The sequence below is a fragment of the Pinus tabuliformis genome, chromosome 5_2 (assembly GCF_031772625.1).
Source record: "Pinus tabuliformis cultivar Carrire ecotype Pingquan chromosome 5_2, CPIR1, whole genome shotgun sequence".
Lineage (NCBI taxonomy): Eukaryota > Viridiplantae > Streptophyta > Pinopsida > Pinales > Pinaceae > Pinus > Pinus tabuliformis.
The window spans coordinates 289,107,941-289,122,253 of NC_142306.1; the positions used below are offsets into that span (position 1 = coordinate 289,107,941).

General features: G+C 36.1%; 1 protein-coding gene across 1 annotated transcript; it reads left to right on the top strand.

The window, feature by feature from the left end:
• The first annotated feature begins 936 nt into the window (after positions 1 to 936).
• LOC149158678 (protein LURP-one-related 5-like) lies at positions 937 to 2,411 on the top strand. The gene is made up of 3 exons (XM_089433357.1): positions 937 to 1,348; positions 1,461 to 1,706; positions 1,811 to 2,411. Exons 1-3 carry the CDS (start codon positions 1,097 to 1,099, stop codon positions 1,943 to 1,945), a joined length of 633 nt encoding a protein of 210 aa, XP_089289483.1. The 5' UTR covers positions 937 to 1,096; the 3' UTR covers positions 1,946 to 2,411.
• The last annotated feature ends 11,902 nt before the right edge of the window (positions 2,412 to 14,313 follow it).

The following is a 14,313-nucleotide window of genomic DNA, read 5'->3' on the forward strand; positions in this document are numbered from 1 at the left end:
TAGCAGAGGTCTTCCGCTTCTATTAAAATTCAGAATTGTTCCAGAAACTGCACTAAGCATTAGCATTCTAAATTTTGTGATTAACCTTAAACCACCATTGGTTGAAACTTCAAGAATCTTCTTTTCAAAGAATTAGGGACCACTTCCTTTAACATAAGACTTTAGCTTCTAAACCTATTATTTATTTCCCACCATTAAAAAATAAAATTAATTAGAAAAAAATCAGTTATAAGAAAATATCAACCTATAAAATAATGCATATCATGGTTCAGTTTTCCTAGTTTGATGAGGCTGCCATTAATCCATTTTTTCGGGGTCCCCTCTTATCGTCTGCAATTGTTTAACACAAATATCGTAAGTTGACAAGCTTTATGAGGCCTGTCACAATCACTTTATTTATTTATTTTCTGTCTTAGTAATTACTTGCCTAGTCTGTATCACCGAAATTTTTATTTTTTAAATTGTGTTAATGAGACATAAGTGATATAATGACAGATTTGTCTGAGCGGTGGGATAACCATAAAAAAATTGAGAAACCCAGTTTAGGATATTGATCGCACATTTTCTTTACATTAAAAATGCGCACGATGAAAGTCAATAGTCGGTTGAGTGCTCCAACTCATCTGCATAGTTATCATCATGAAATGACAGATTATTCCCACTTTGAAACGTGACCCTCGAGTAACATCTTTACTGGTGGGCCATTTTGCGAATCTATGGTTCCCAAGCTACAACCTACTCCTGGCCCTAATTTTCAGCCCTGGTTCGCATTCCAACCTTATTATTTTATATTCCATAGACGCCCATGAATGGCCTTGGTTCCTATTCCAACCATAATGTTCCATAGTCGCCCATCAATTAAGTTTGGGTCAATTTCAGATATTTTGTCGTTGTAATAACGATGAAAGTAGGGCCAATTTTAAAACTATGGCCACCCGGATATAAAAGGTAAGGGGGAGCACTCAGCACCGAATCATAAATCTTGGCCTGCTCTCTCTGTGACTACGCCTTTTATACACACTATTCATTCTCTATTCTTTCGACCATCGCCGACCTGCGTCTCTCGGCTCCTCGCCACTTCATATTCTCAGGAACAATGATAACCAAGATTCATCCAGAACTCACAGAATTTTCCCGCTGTGCTGCGATCGATGAAAAGCTCTCCAACGCTTCTGCCTCAGCGCTAACAGTGTGGAGAAAATCCCTTGTTTTCAGCTGCAGTGGCTTTACTGTGTTCGATTCGAGCGGGAACCTTGTGTTTAGAGTGGACAACTATCCTTCAGACCCCAAGGGTGAAGTCGTTCTCATGGACGCTGGAGGGATGGCCATATTCACACTGCGACGAAAGGTAAACAAATATATATAATAGCTCTCAATTGCGCTTCCATCGTTTTCTCCTGAGAAGAATAAAATATCTGCAACATGTGGAATTGTACTGAATTGTTTTGTATGTGAAACAGAGGCTGAGTTTGCAGATTGAATGGCAAGGATTCTTTGGAGAATTCCAGGATGCCCAGAAGCCATTGTTCGTCATTAGAAGGGCGCCATCTCTGCTACTCTCGACAAAGAGTTTACCAGAGGTGTACATGTGTTCTTCGGCTAAAAGAAACAAGAGTAAGAAGCAGCACCCCGATTACCGTGTCAAAGGAGACTATGCCAAGCGTTCCTTCACCCTTCTCAACAGCTTTAACGAAGTCGTTGCTGAGGTATGTGTGTTCCTGGAGATCTTGTTTATCATGTATATGCATATTCAGACTAATTTATTGGCATGTAATCATGCAATATTTTCAAAATGATTGGGATTTTGCAGGTGAAGCCAAAGCAGGCGAGATCAGATGTGAAGCTGGGAGGAGATGTGTTCAATCTGACAGTGCGACCTGGGTACGACCAAGCTTTTGTTATGGGGTTGATCATCGTTCTAGATCAGATCATCCCATCGGACTGAACACCCATCGACTCCAAGGGATACCAGAAGTAAACGGAGAGGAGGAATATGTTTTAGGCTTTCCTCCTCTCTTAGTATTGCGATTGCAAAATCCCACTGTAGAAAAATTAAAATGTAGAGAAGCCCTCTGACTATCCGACAAGTTTCAAATAGGATGTTTTAAAATCTGATGCCATGTTTACAGGAGGTAAGGTCCTCACTGTATATAATTCTGAGGCGGAAGGTAGAGTCAAGAACTCCTTTCCGCCCAAGTAACTGTTCTAATATAAGACTTACCTTCATTGACAGATTTAGAGGAGGCATAACCCCAAATAGAGCTAAACCCTTGCTTACCTAATGTGGAGGGGTTTTGTGCCCTATTCCTATGTGCATGTTGTAAATTGAGTTTTGTTATGTTTCTGTGGGACAAAGGCTTTCTTTTTTGCGTGTTAAATTTCAAGTTACAAGTAAAGATAGAGAGTTTCCTTTATAAGGGAGATCTAAGCAGAGTTATTTATATTTTGGCTTGGTTTATATTGAGATTGGGTTTGGGCTTGATAAACATTGATTTTTAAGTAAATAAGAAAACTAAAATTGAATTCGGAAGAGAACATTCTTAATCTAATACATCATCCATCTTATGATATAAAAAATTAATACATCATCCATCTTATGATATAAAAAATAAATGGTTTTCAGCTTAGAAACAAAAAATAACATATTAAATTTCAATATTATTTGTTTGGCCACTGGTTAATTCAATCCTATACATTGTATTCTGCCCCTTCCATCCCTGCGCTGGTTGGACATACACCGACTGTTGCAATGATGAAGGGTTTCTTCATTGATAGGAGGCGGTCGTTGTACTCGAGGGTTTTTCATTTGTAAAGATGGAAGCTCTCTAGCAGATGGTATGTATTGTGAGGTTTTTTTTTAGCTTTTCCCTTGGAATTTTTTCTATATATGGTTTCTTCCTTTCTGCCCTGGGTAGCCGTTTCTTTTTTTTTCATGTAAATTCATTCGAGGAATTTTAAGTAATGTTTCAAGTGTATTCACGAACTTCCTTTCCTTCATTACTCAGCATTGCATTTTCCTCGAGGATTCGGCTTAGACGGGATGAAGGAATGATTCGAAGAGCCGAGATGAAAGGAATGCACGGAAAAGGAGCAAGTTAACTATCATTGTTGGGAATTTTCTGGTAAATTCCAAAACAAAATCAATGAACATAGAATAATACTCTGTTTTTGCCACAGGATCTTTAGCATAGGGAAGCTTAAAATTTGCAGAGTTTTCCACATACAAATGAAACTTGTATTCATTAATAAAATGCCTTATACAAACTTCTTCCTCTTAACAGATAGATTCACCAAGACTGCTTCAATGTGTGTAAAAATAAAACTTACATTTATTGTTGTAAAAAAAAAACTCTTACATATCCATTCTTCACATTACATTTCTATCAACAAAAATACATATGCGCTGCTGCATATATTTCCCTCACATTGCTGCGTTTACATTGCATTTCCCCTTTTTAACAAAACTACATTGCATTTCCCCTTTTTTAACAAAACTACATTCGTCCTTTGCTCTGTTTTTGTTTCGCAACGCTGTGCCTTTTTTTCTTGCATTACAATACACTTCTCAAAAAATTATTACATTACATATGCAACAATAAAAAAACTTATATGCATTTACTATGCCATACTTCTCGTACATGATAAAAAACAATAAAATTAAAAATTTTACCAATCAAATACCATTCACATTAACTTTCATTTATTTCTTTTCTGACAAAAAACTGGCGATCAACAAAAAAAGTTCACGTCAATTGCACGGAGGTCAGCCTGATAACCAAGAACCATGTAGCCTGCTGCCATGACCGTTGATCTGATCGGACAGTTGACTGCAATTCCCCGGAGCCCCCAATCACACAAACTTTACCGGTCGGGGGATTGGTGGTTTTAAAACCGTACTGTGGACACTCGTCGGCTGGTCGATGTGATCGGAGCCTCCCCACGAAATACCATGGATCAGCAAAGGCGGTGCGGGGAATGGTACTGGCGATTTTCAAAAAGTGCCCTGCCATCGCTGTCCCTGCATGGCAGTTGAAATTATATTTCAACACTCCCATTTAATTTCAACTGCTGGATTATCAATCATACCCAGACATTTCCTCAAAAATTCAAAACTTTTCTGGTCCAATGGTTTGGTCAGAATGTCTGCAACCTGATCCTGAGTCCTGCAATGTTTTGAAACAATTTCTCCATTACTTACCAATTCTCTGATGTAATGGAACTTTGTGTCAATGTGTTTCGTTCTCTTATGAAACACTGAATTCTTGGATAATGCAATAGATGAGCTATTGTCACAAAAAATTAATGTTCCTTTTTCTTGCTCTTGGCCTAAGCTCTTTAACATTCTTCTCATCCAAACTGCTTGACATGCTGTTGTTCTAGCTGCCACATATTCAGCCTCTGCTATAGACAATGCTACAATAGGTTGTTTCTTAGAAGCCCATGAAATGGCTCCTGAACCCATGTGAAAGACATAACCGGATGTGCTTTTCCGATCATCTACACTTCCAGCCCAATCACTATTAGTGTATCCAATTAAATCTGAACATTCTGACACAGTATATAAAATGCCAAACCTTTTAGTACCTTTAACATACCTCATAATTCTTTTTGTTGCGTGCCAATGTGCTTCTTTTGGCCTCTCCATGAATCTGGAAATTAAACTAACAGCAAACATTATATCTGGCCTAGTTGCAGTCAAATACATGAGGGTGCCAACTATGCTCTTGTACAAACTAGGATCAACATTGTCAACTAGGATCTAACCAAAGAAGGTACACCAATCTCTTTGGTCAACTGTGTCAACTTTATCTCATCTAATAGAATATTTGTGAAAGGTTTTGACATTGCAAATGGCACTTTATTGTGATCACGTCAATAATTTATTGTGACAAGACACGATGGGCTACAATATGGTCTTAGGATTGGGTTGTCTTGTGAATTATTTTAAAAGAATATACAAGGTTTTGAATGATATGATTACTATTTTTTCCATATTTTTTCAATATTTTAATGCCTAAAACTCTTATAACAATACTTAAAGTCCTAGAGTTTTACAAAGACAAAAATAACTTGCATTTGGATACATCAAAATTTGATTCAAAGTATTGTTTGATAATTTTATAGGATTGGCAATGGATAGCTAGTTTCGGGAGCTTACCTTCAATTAATGATAAATCACTTTCATCCACCTAAAAGTGTTTTGGAGTTCTTTGTTGCATAGTGCCTAATCTAGGTAGGGGTGCTAGACCTGTATTATGGGACTCTTGACTTCCTTGTTGCAAACATACGTTCCTTGAAGTGGATTGGACGTATGTCAAGTCCCTATCAACAGTGTAGAAAATAAATAAAAAATTCCTATGTGTATATCCACCTATTTTCACCCACTTTTACATTTGCACATTTATTGATTTGCATACAATTTCTCACCATTGGAACCCCTTACTAATCTCAAATCTACATTAAAGGTGTTGAATTCTAATGTCTATGTGTCACATGATATATATATTATTACAATGGCCATCTCCATACGTTTGGTACCATAATTTCTATAACTTTCTCTTTCCCCAACACATCTTAAGTTATATTATTGTTGTTTGTCTTAGGGTTATACTATTATCACTACATAACTATAGTGCTACATTTATATCCCCTCTTGGCTTTAATAAAGTTTCAACCTTACTAACTTCACCCTACAATAAATCTCACATGTTGCACTATTGAATTTATGTAACCATATGACTTCCATATTGAATTTTGTCATTTCAATGTTACCCATGTGATTTCACTTTGGGAACAGAGTAAACCAATGCCTTGGTGCCATGACCACCTTGTTTACATGGGCACAGGTGGTTCTTGGCTTCTGTTCGATGGTGGAGATAATTTGGGGGTTGATCAACAACAAGGATCACCCCATCCCAACACTAACCAACTTTTCCAGTGGACGATGTAACCTTGTGCCACATTAGTTGTTGTTCTCTGTGTCAGAAGGCCTCTCGGTGTTGTGGCATCTGGTTTTGGTAGAGGTCAACCTTTTTGTGGATTGTGGGGGATTCATGGGAGAAAATCGACCTAGATTCAACCCATTTTTCATTTCCCCTTATGTTTAAGTAAGATACTATGATGTTGTGGCTACTTTCTATGCTTTTACTAGTTTTTAGTCAGGTTTTTATACATTCTAATTAATGTCTCTTCTTTCTCAGAACCCAATCATGGCTTCTTCTACACATTTTTTTTACATATTTATGTGGTTCAGTAGAATAATACATATGCATACCTCATTTTTATGAAACTGTTGTACTCAAGTTAGCTTTGGTTTTGGTTCTATGTGGTTTTCCAATATAATTTTTTATTCTGGGTCGAGCATATAATTTTTTTCTAGTTAATTTTAATTACTTATTTTAGTCACTACCTATGAAAAACAGTTTGTCAATCTTGTGCCAGTTTGGCGTACTGCCTTTGGATATTACTGCTTAAAAATTACCCCTGGTTGGATTTGGTGGAGCATGACTGTGCATTTTCATTCATGTCCTTTCGTTATATGTTTTTTTTGCACACAACTTCGATACATACAGTACCTTGTTGACATTGGCGCTCTTATAGCAATAAAAGTATATACTGTGGGAGGGGTACTAAGCGTCTCAAACTCCCTTACTTATTTGATAACTAACACTAGAACTTTCTTTCTAGCATCCAATTATTTTGGTGTTGTTTTAGAATGTTCATTCAAAATTATTTTTCCCTAAACTTGACTTAATTAAAAATCCTGTGCATTGTTAAGTATTTCACTCTGCATGCTAGCTTCGTACTAGCTCTTACTTCCAAATATAACACCTCAATCAATATGTATAAGTTACATAAATGGAGCTAAAACTTCCAATCTAGATTAGCTACGCGTATAATACTATAGCACACACATTTTAATAGATTCCAACATCAAATTTCTAGGATAGATTCACACTTCACTACATGGCAGCCACCTCTCCCCAGTAGTTACAATTTCATAGCAATTTAACTTGTTAATTTTAATCTCTTACCTACTACATTAGAATCCATCTAATACTAATTATTCTAAGATCATAGCTCTCCTATACATTAAAAGTAGTCACGAAATCTATACTTAATAATTTTGTATCGTTAAGAATACCCATGTCAGATTTCAACCATTCTCAAGACAAGTATAACATAGTTATAAATCAATTATCTAATATGAAGTTTATGTGCCCATAAATTCCATTTCTCATTTTGCAATCACAACAGAGCATCCATTTATTTTATTTTCAACATCCATCTTTGCCATAATCCTTTGTCCTAACTAAAGTACCAATTTCAAATGACTAAAATTTATATCAACAACATTCAAATGAAAACTGCATCTACATCTACCTTCATGTAATACATAAGTGAATCAAATAATGAATAGTCTAACCTGAGTTGTCATGGAGAAACAAAATTATGAATCTGACACCTTCACCACCCAACCTTAGAACTGAGTTCCTCCAGTTCACCTCCAAGATGTGATTTGCTTCCAGGGTAACAACCCCCTCATTAATCCCATCAATTGGCATTTTATACCTTCCCTTCATGATAACTATTTCCTTTTTGAAACATCCCTCTTTTGTGGGCTTTAATTACCACTTGCCTAGTATTTTCCCTTAACAGCCCACCTTTTTCTCCCCTGGTGTTTTAAGTGAAACCAACTTAGCATCTTTCTTTAGCTAAGTCCTTATAATGGATTTTTCTCTCCCATCCCTTAGTCATATCTAGAATTTTTATCGAATCGTTGTCTTGAAGGATTTGTCCAATCTCATTAGCAATGAGATCTTCCAAAATTTCCTCTTCTTAGAAACTAATCTCATTCTCGAGGGTCTCCTCCCAATGCCTAAGTTTCATCCATTTTATTAATAACAAAAATACTTATTCTTTTTCTAAAGTATCTTCATTGATTTTATGCCTTTCTTATACACAAAGATATTTAACAAAAACGAAACAACATTACATAGTAGATCGATATTACATCCTTCCCCCGTTTATGCACACCGTCCTTGATGTTTAGTTCATAGGTATTTTTGGCTGAACCAATGTATTTTTCTACATTTCATCTTCTCACTCCCAAGTAGCCTCCTTAGGATTATAGTGCTTTCATTGGACTTTAACCCAAGCAGCGACTCAATTCCAAAGCCAAATCTCTTTTCAATTGAGAATGCAGAGAAGTTTTGCCATCTCCTTCATGTTCCACCTATAACATTTTCTAGTCAATAATATGAGAATTATCATGTACATACTTCTTAAGTAAGGAAACATGAAAAACATTATGAACTTTAATGTGAATAGGTAGCGCTAGTTGATAAGCTACAAGTCCTACTCTATCCAAAATCTCAAATGGCCCACAAAATCGGGGCACCAATTTTAGACAAGTGCCCATTCTTAATGTACTTTTTCTAGGTTTTACTCTTAAATAAACATGGTCCCCAACTTTAAACTCTTTGTGTGATCTCTTTTTGTCGACATAACGTTTTTTTCGATCATGTGCTGCTTTAATATTATGATGAATCCTTCGAATTTTCTGTTCTATTTCCTACAAGGCATCCGAACCAAGAATTAGCATATCCTATGGTTGACTCGAACTGCGTGGTGTATGGCATTTTATGCCATACGAAGCTTCAAAATGGCTCATTTTGATGGATTCCTGATAGCTATTATTGTAGGCAAACTCGGCTAAATGCAAAAAATATCCCCATTTTGTAGGCCTGACCATAACATACATTTTGAGCATATATTCTAGAATCTGGTTGTTTCTCTCAATTAGGCCATCTGTTTAAGGGTGTTATGAGGTGCTAAAATTCAATTAGATTCCCATGCCCCCAAGCAACACCTTAAATAAAATTGAGGTGAATTTAGCATCTCAGTCTGAGACTATCATCTTGGGTATTCAATGAAGTCAAAAAAATTCCTTCATGAAGATCTGAGTAATTTGTGTTGTACCAAACATAGATTGCACAAGCAAGAAATGAGTTGCTTTACTTAAAGTATCCACCACCACCATGATGGAGTCATGTTGTCTTTTTTTTCTAGGTAGCCCTGTAATAAAATCTAAGGAAATTATTTCCCACTTCCATTCAGGAATAGGTAGGGGATTCAACAACCCAGTCGGGTGTTGATGCTCAACCTTTACTTGTTGACATTCCAAACACTTTGTTAAATATTCAGCCACTTCTTTCTTCATTCTTGGCCAAAAGATTTTTTTCTTAATGTTTTGATCGAATTTTGGTATCCTGGGTGCCATGCATAAGATTTATTATGATATTAATCAAATATCAGCTATTTCAAAGCATGAAAATCAGGGATATGCAATCTATTTTTGTAAATCAGATTTTTTTCATCATTTTCTACATAACTAGGAACACCAATTTGTTGTATTTTTTGTTTTATTTCCAAATATTTTGTGTTACTAGCCATGGAGTTTCTGATCTTCTCTAGAAAATTTGTGTTAATACTACTAACATGTATTTCAATTAGATTATAGGCATGCTTGCTGAAAGTGTCTTCTATCTTCTTTTCATTCCCCTTTATGTGTTTTATGTCAAACTCAAACTCACTAAGAAATTCCATCCACCTGTCCTGTCTAGCATTTATGTCTGGTTGGCTAAAAAGGTATTTCAGGCTGATAGGATATATTGTTAGAATAAAGTTTTTTCCTAGTAAATAATCTCTGCACATTTTTAAGGAATTTATGACAACAACTAGCTCTAGATCATTTACAGTGTAATGTTTTTTGTGGATCTTCAATTTCCTAGATTCATATGTTATTACTGAATTTCCTTGCAACAAAACTTGCCCTAGTTCTTCCATGCAAGCATCAGTGCGAACTGTGAATTCTTTTTTGGATCTGCCAATTTCAAGATGTGAGTTGCTGTCAGTAATTGTTTAATCTTATAAAAAACTTTTTGACATTCTGCAGTCCATTGGAACTTTACCCCTTTTCTCTGTAAAGATGTAATAGGATGAGCTATTTTAGAGAACCCTTCTATAAATCGACAAGAATTCCCTAAAAGTCCCATAAAGGACTAGATAACAGACACATTATTGGTGTAGGCCAGTTAACCGTGGCTTTCACCTTCTCTAGATAAACTTCCAGTCCTTCTTAGAAACAATGTCACCCGGGTATTGTATTTTGGATTTGTAGACTCACACTTGCTGAATTTGGCATACAAGTGATTTTCTCTTAATGTTTGCAGCACCAATTTTAGGTGTTCCTTATGCTCTACCTCATCTTTTGAATATATTAAGATATCATCAATAAATACTAGCACAAATTTATCCAAATACTTGTTTAGTATGTTGTTCATTAAGCACATAAAAATTGTTGGGGTGCTAGTAAGGCCGAATGGTAGCACTACAAATTCATAGTGTCCATATCTGGTCATAAATGTTGTTTTATGAACATCCTCTTGTTTCATTCTTAATTGATGATATCCTATCCTCGGGGAATTTTTTGAGAAAATGGTTGCTCCCCTCACTTGGTCAAAAAAATCATCGATACGGGGCAATGGGTGCTTGTTTCTTATGGTTAACCTGTTTAACTGTCAGTAATTGATGAGAATTATGAATGTGCCATCCTTTTTTGAACAAGTAACACAAGTGCCCCCCTTGGTGACACACTAAGTCTAATGTAGCCTTTATCTAGCAATGTTTTTAGTAACATTTTCATTTCTAGCAACTTAGGTGGACTCATCCGGTAAGGTGCTCTAGACACTAGGGCTGCACTAGGTACTAGATCGATGGTAAAGTCTATATCCTTGTGTGGTGGTAAACAAGGATTCTCCTCTAGGAAAACCTCTTGAAAACCTTTAATAATGGGTAAACTATATATGGTTGACTCCTCACTTTGTTTTTTACCCTCTTCTACATGAATCATGAATAATTTACAGACATTCCATGCACTCTTTTTCATTTGCATAACTGAAATTTGTCATACTGATATGGGCTTTGACACCCCCTAAATTGTTGTCCTTGTAGATTCACTCAACTCACTATTTTTGTTAGGCAGTTTAATATGGCTCCCTATTTCTCAAGCCAATCCATACCTATTAGTATGTCATATGATCCTAAGGGAAGGACATTTGGATTTACTTTTGTTAAATAGTGATTTAGATTAAGAGGACATTGCCTCACTTAGTTGGTTACCCTTCTTTTCGTGTCAGTTGCTAGCTATAATAGCCAATCGTTTTTACATTTTTCAGTTTTAGTTCACATTTTTCCACCGTCTAAGGTCCAAAATAACTTAAACTAGCCCTAGGATCAATTAAAACAAAAACAAGTCAGTTGGAGAGAGTACCTTCGATCTCAATCATAGTTGATTGATGTTTTGCTTGTCTGTCCTCTAAGGAAATGCTTATTCTGGGAATATTCCTAGAAATATTATTCATGGTGGTGGCTTCCTACACAAATTGAATATTTTGAATAGATCTGGGATTATGTGGACAATCTCTCAACAGATGAGGTTCACCACATCCCCAACATTTTAATGGTTCTCTTTCTTTTCCCCCACTGTTCTTCTTCCCATCCAGATTCATGGTTTTTGATCCAACTTGAGACTGTGTCAGTTGGTTGGTATTCCCCTTGCTAAACTTTTTCTATTGATGATCCTTCCCAAAGAATTTCAAATAACCTGATTTTTGTTGTTTTGTTCCAATTACAAATTTATTTATGTCCTTATTTGGCCAAATTTTAGAGTTTTCTCCCTTACTTCTAAATTGTTGGTAACACAGCCTGGATTTTCTTACAACCTCTTCCATTGTCTTTGGATTGTAAAATTCAATCTGCTCCTTGTACATTGTAGGTAGACAATTCACAAATAATTGTACCTTAGATTTTTTTTCTTTAATGTGGGGTTCATATTGTAGGAACTTGGTAACATTGGCCACAAACTCATCCATTGTGAGTTTCCCCAACCTTAGTTCATGGAATTCCTTGGCACGGTCATCATAATATTCTTCACTCAAATATCGATTTTTAAATTGTTTTTGAAACTCCTCCCACGACACAATCATTTCCTTAAGTAAATCCACACCTTTAGCCACTTCCTATCAGAGAGTTTCTTTGCCTTGCAACTGGTAGATGGTGAATCTGGCCTTCAAGTTGCTATCGTACTTGTAGAATTGGAAATATTTGGTCATATTAAGTACCCATGCCTCAACGTCATCTTCAAAATTCACCTTGCAATTTAGTTTTCTTCTTTTTCTTTTGGTGCTTGGGATATGTCATCATATTGCCCCCCACTTTCATAGGGTTCTGACTCTATGCCCCTTTTGAATCCTTTTTCCATTTCATGTTCCACTATTTTATGGCTAAAACTTTTAATCATCCCTCTGATCATTCCTTCTTTTTCCTTGCTGGCTTTTAACAGTCTTTCGTTGCTACTCCTTAAATATGCTAGCTCCCACTACAAATTCCTAATGACCTCCATAAATTGGGTAGTTGTTGGGGTGACCCCCTCTCCAAATTCAACATATAGATCTGCACCTTTAGTATTGGCTGGAGCCTCCTCAGCCATTATTTTATTGGATCTGATAGCTCTCATACCTTGAAATTACATAAATTCTGAGGTTAGTGCATCCTATATAATTCTGTCAATTTTTTGTTTCTTAACTTACTGTTGTTCTTTTTATTCCTATGACGATCCCTTAGCCAAATGGTATGCTTTGATAACATCTTTCATTTGCCCTTCTCAGCTATAATAAATTTTCAACTTACTAACTTCACCCAACAATAAATCTCACATGTTGCACTCTCGAATTTATGTAACAATACAACTTCCATATTGAATTTTTTTGTTTTAATTCTTCCTCTGTGATTTCACCTTGGGAACAGAGTAAGCCAATGCCTTGGTGCCAATACCATCCTGTTCACATCGGTGTAGGTGGTTCTTGGGTTATGTTTGACAGTGGAGATAACTTGGGGGTTAATTAATGGCAGGGTTCACCCCACCCCAACCCTAACCCAGTTTTCTGATAGACGATGGAACCCTATGCCACATTAGTCATTATTCTCTATGCTATATGGCCTCTCAGTGCTGTGGCATTTGGTTTTGGTAGAGGTCGTCCTTTAAGTGGCTTGTATGTGAATCATGGGATAAAATAAACCTCAATTCAACCCATTTATCTTTTCCCCTTACATCAAGGTAGCATACTATGATGTTGTGGCTACTTTCTACGTGTTTACTAGTTTCTAGTGAGGGTTTTATACATTCTAATTAATGCCTCTTCTTCTAGGAGGTGCTCACTTTAGGTAAAGGGTTTCCATGTTATTTATCATTGTCATTGTTTCTACGTTCACAATTCTTTATCTGGAAAGAGTATGGTATATCGTGCTAGTAATTTCTCTCTCCCAATTTGCAGGGTTTTCGAAGGAATAAAAATGGAATGGTCTTATTTATGGGTTTCTTCGACAATTGCTACACGTTCCCACTCAAATTCGACATAAAGGTGTGATACTTTCCTCTACTCCTCTTACCCCTTTATATGTTTGGGTCATTTCCCCTGTTCCAGAGTCTAAATGCACTTTTACAATGCACATTTTCTTTCTAGGAGGTTTATGGGAGAGTTGTAGGACATATACTCTTCGTTTCTTTTGGTTTTTACATAGGCACAACATAAATTAATTTTAGTGTTCTACTTTTCTTGAATTTATATTACATGGGAAACCTAATTGGGGTCATGAGGGTTTACTTATCTAATGTACATGTATTTCTTCCCTAGTTTTGTAGGTAGTCTCCCATCTCCTAGGCTATACTTTGGCCTCTGGGACTCAAAAGCCTCCACATTTTCCTAATGTACATCTCCAAAATTCTGGTTTCAGGTCAGTAAAACTACATATAGCAAAAACCTATGCCTTGTTATCTTCAACGAGTTCGAGTGTCACAATCGTTGTATTTTGTTTTAGGTCTAGTTCCAACGAGTCCATTTTGTAATCCCCTTTTATGAGATGCAAACTTGGCCGCACTTGGTAATGAACTTCAATTTCATGATGTATATGTATATATACTGCATAGACCTCTTGGTCTCAGAATGTTATGGTTGTGGGGTTTCTATATTCAATTTACCATTTATGTATTGTCTGCTCCAGACATTTCAAATTTATTAATATGTTAGGACTATATGTTAAATGATAAATTGAACATGAATTTACATTTACTTCTTCACGTAATATTTTTTAAACTTCTTTACACATAATTGTATATATTCTTAACCTCGTTGTTAGTGATGTTATGATTTATGGGTACACCTTTGGTTTACATATTTATGCGATTCAGTG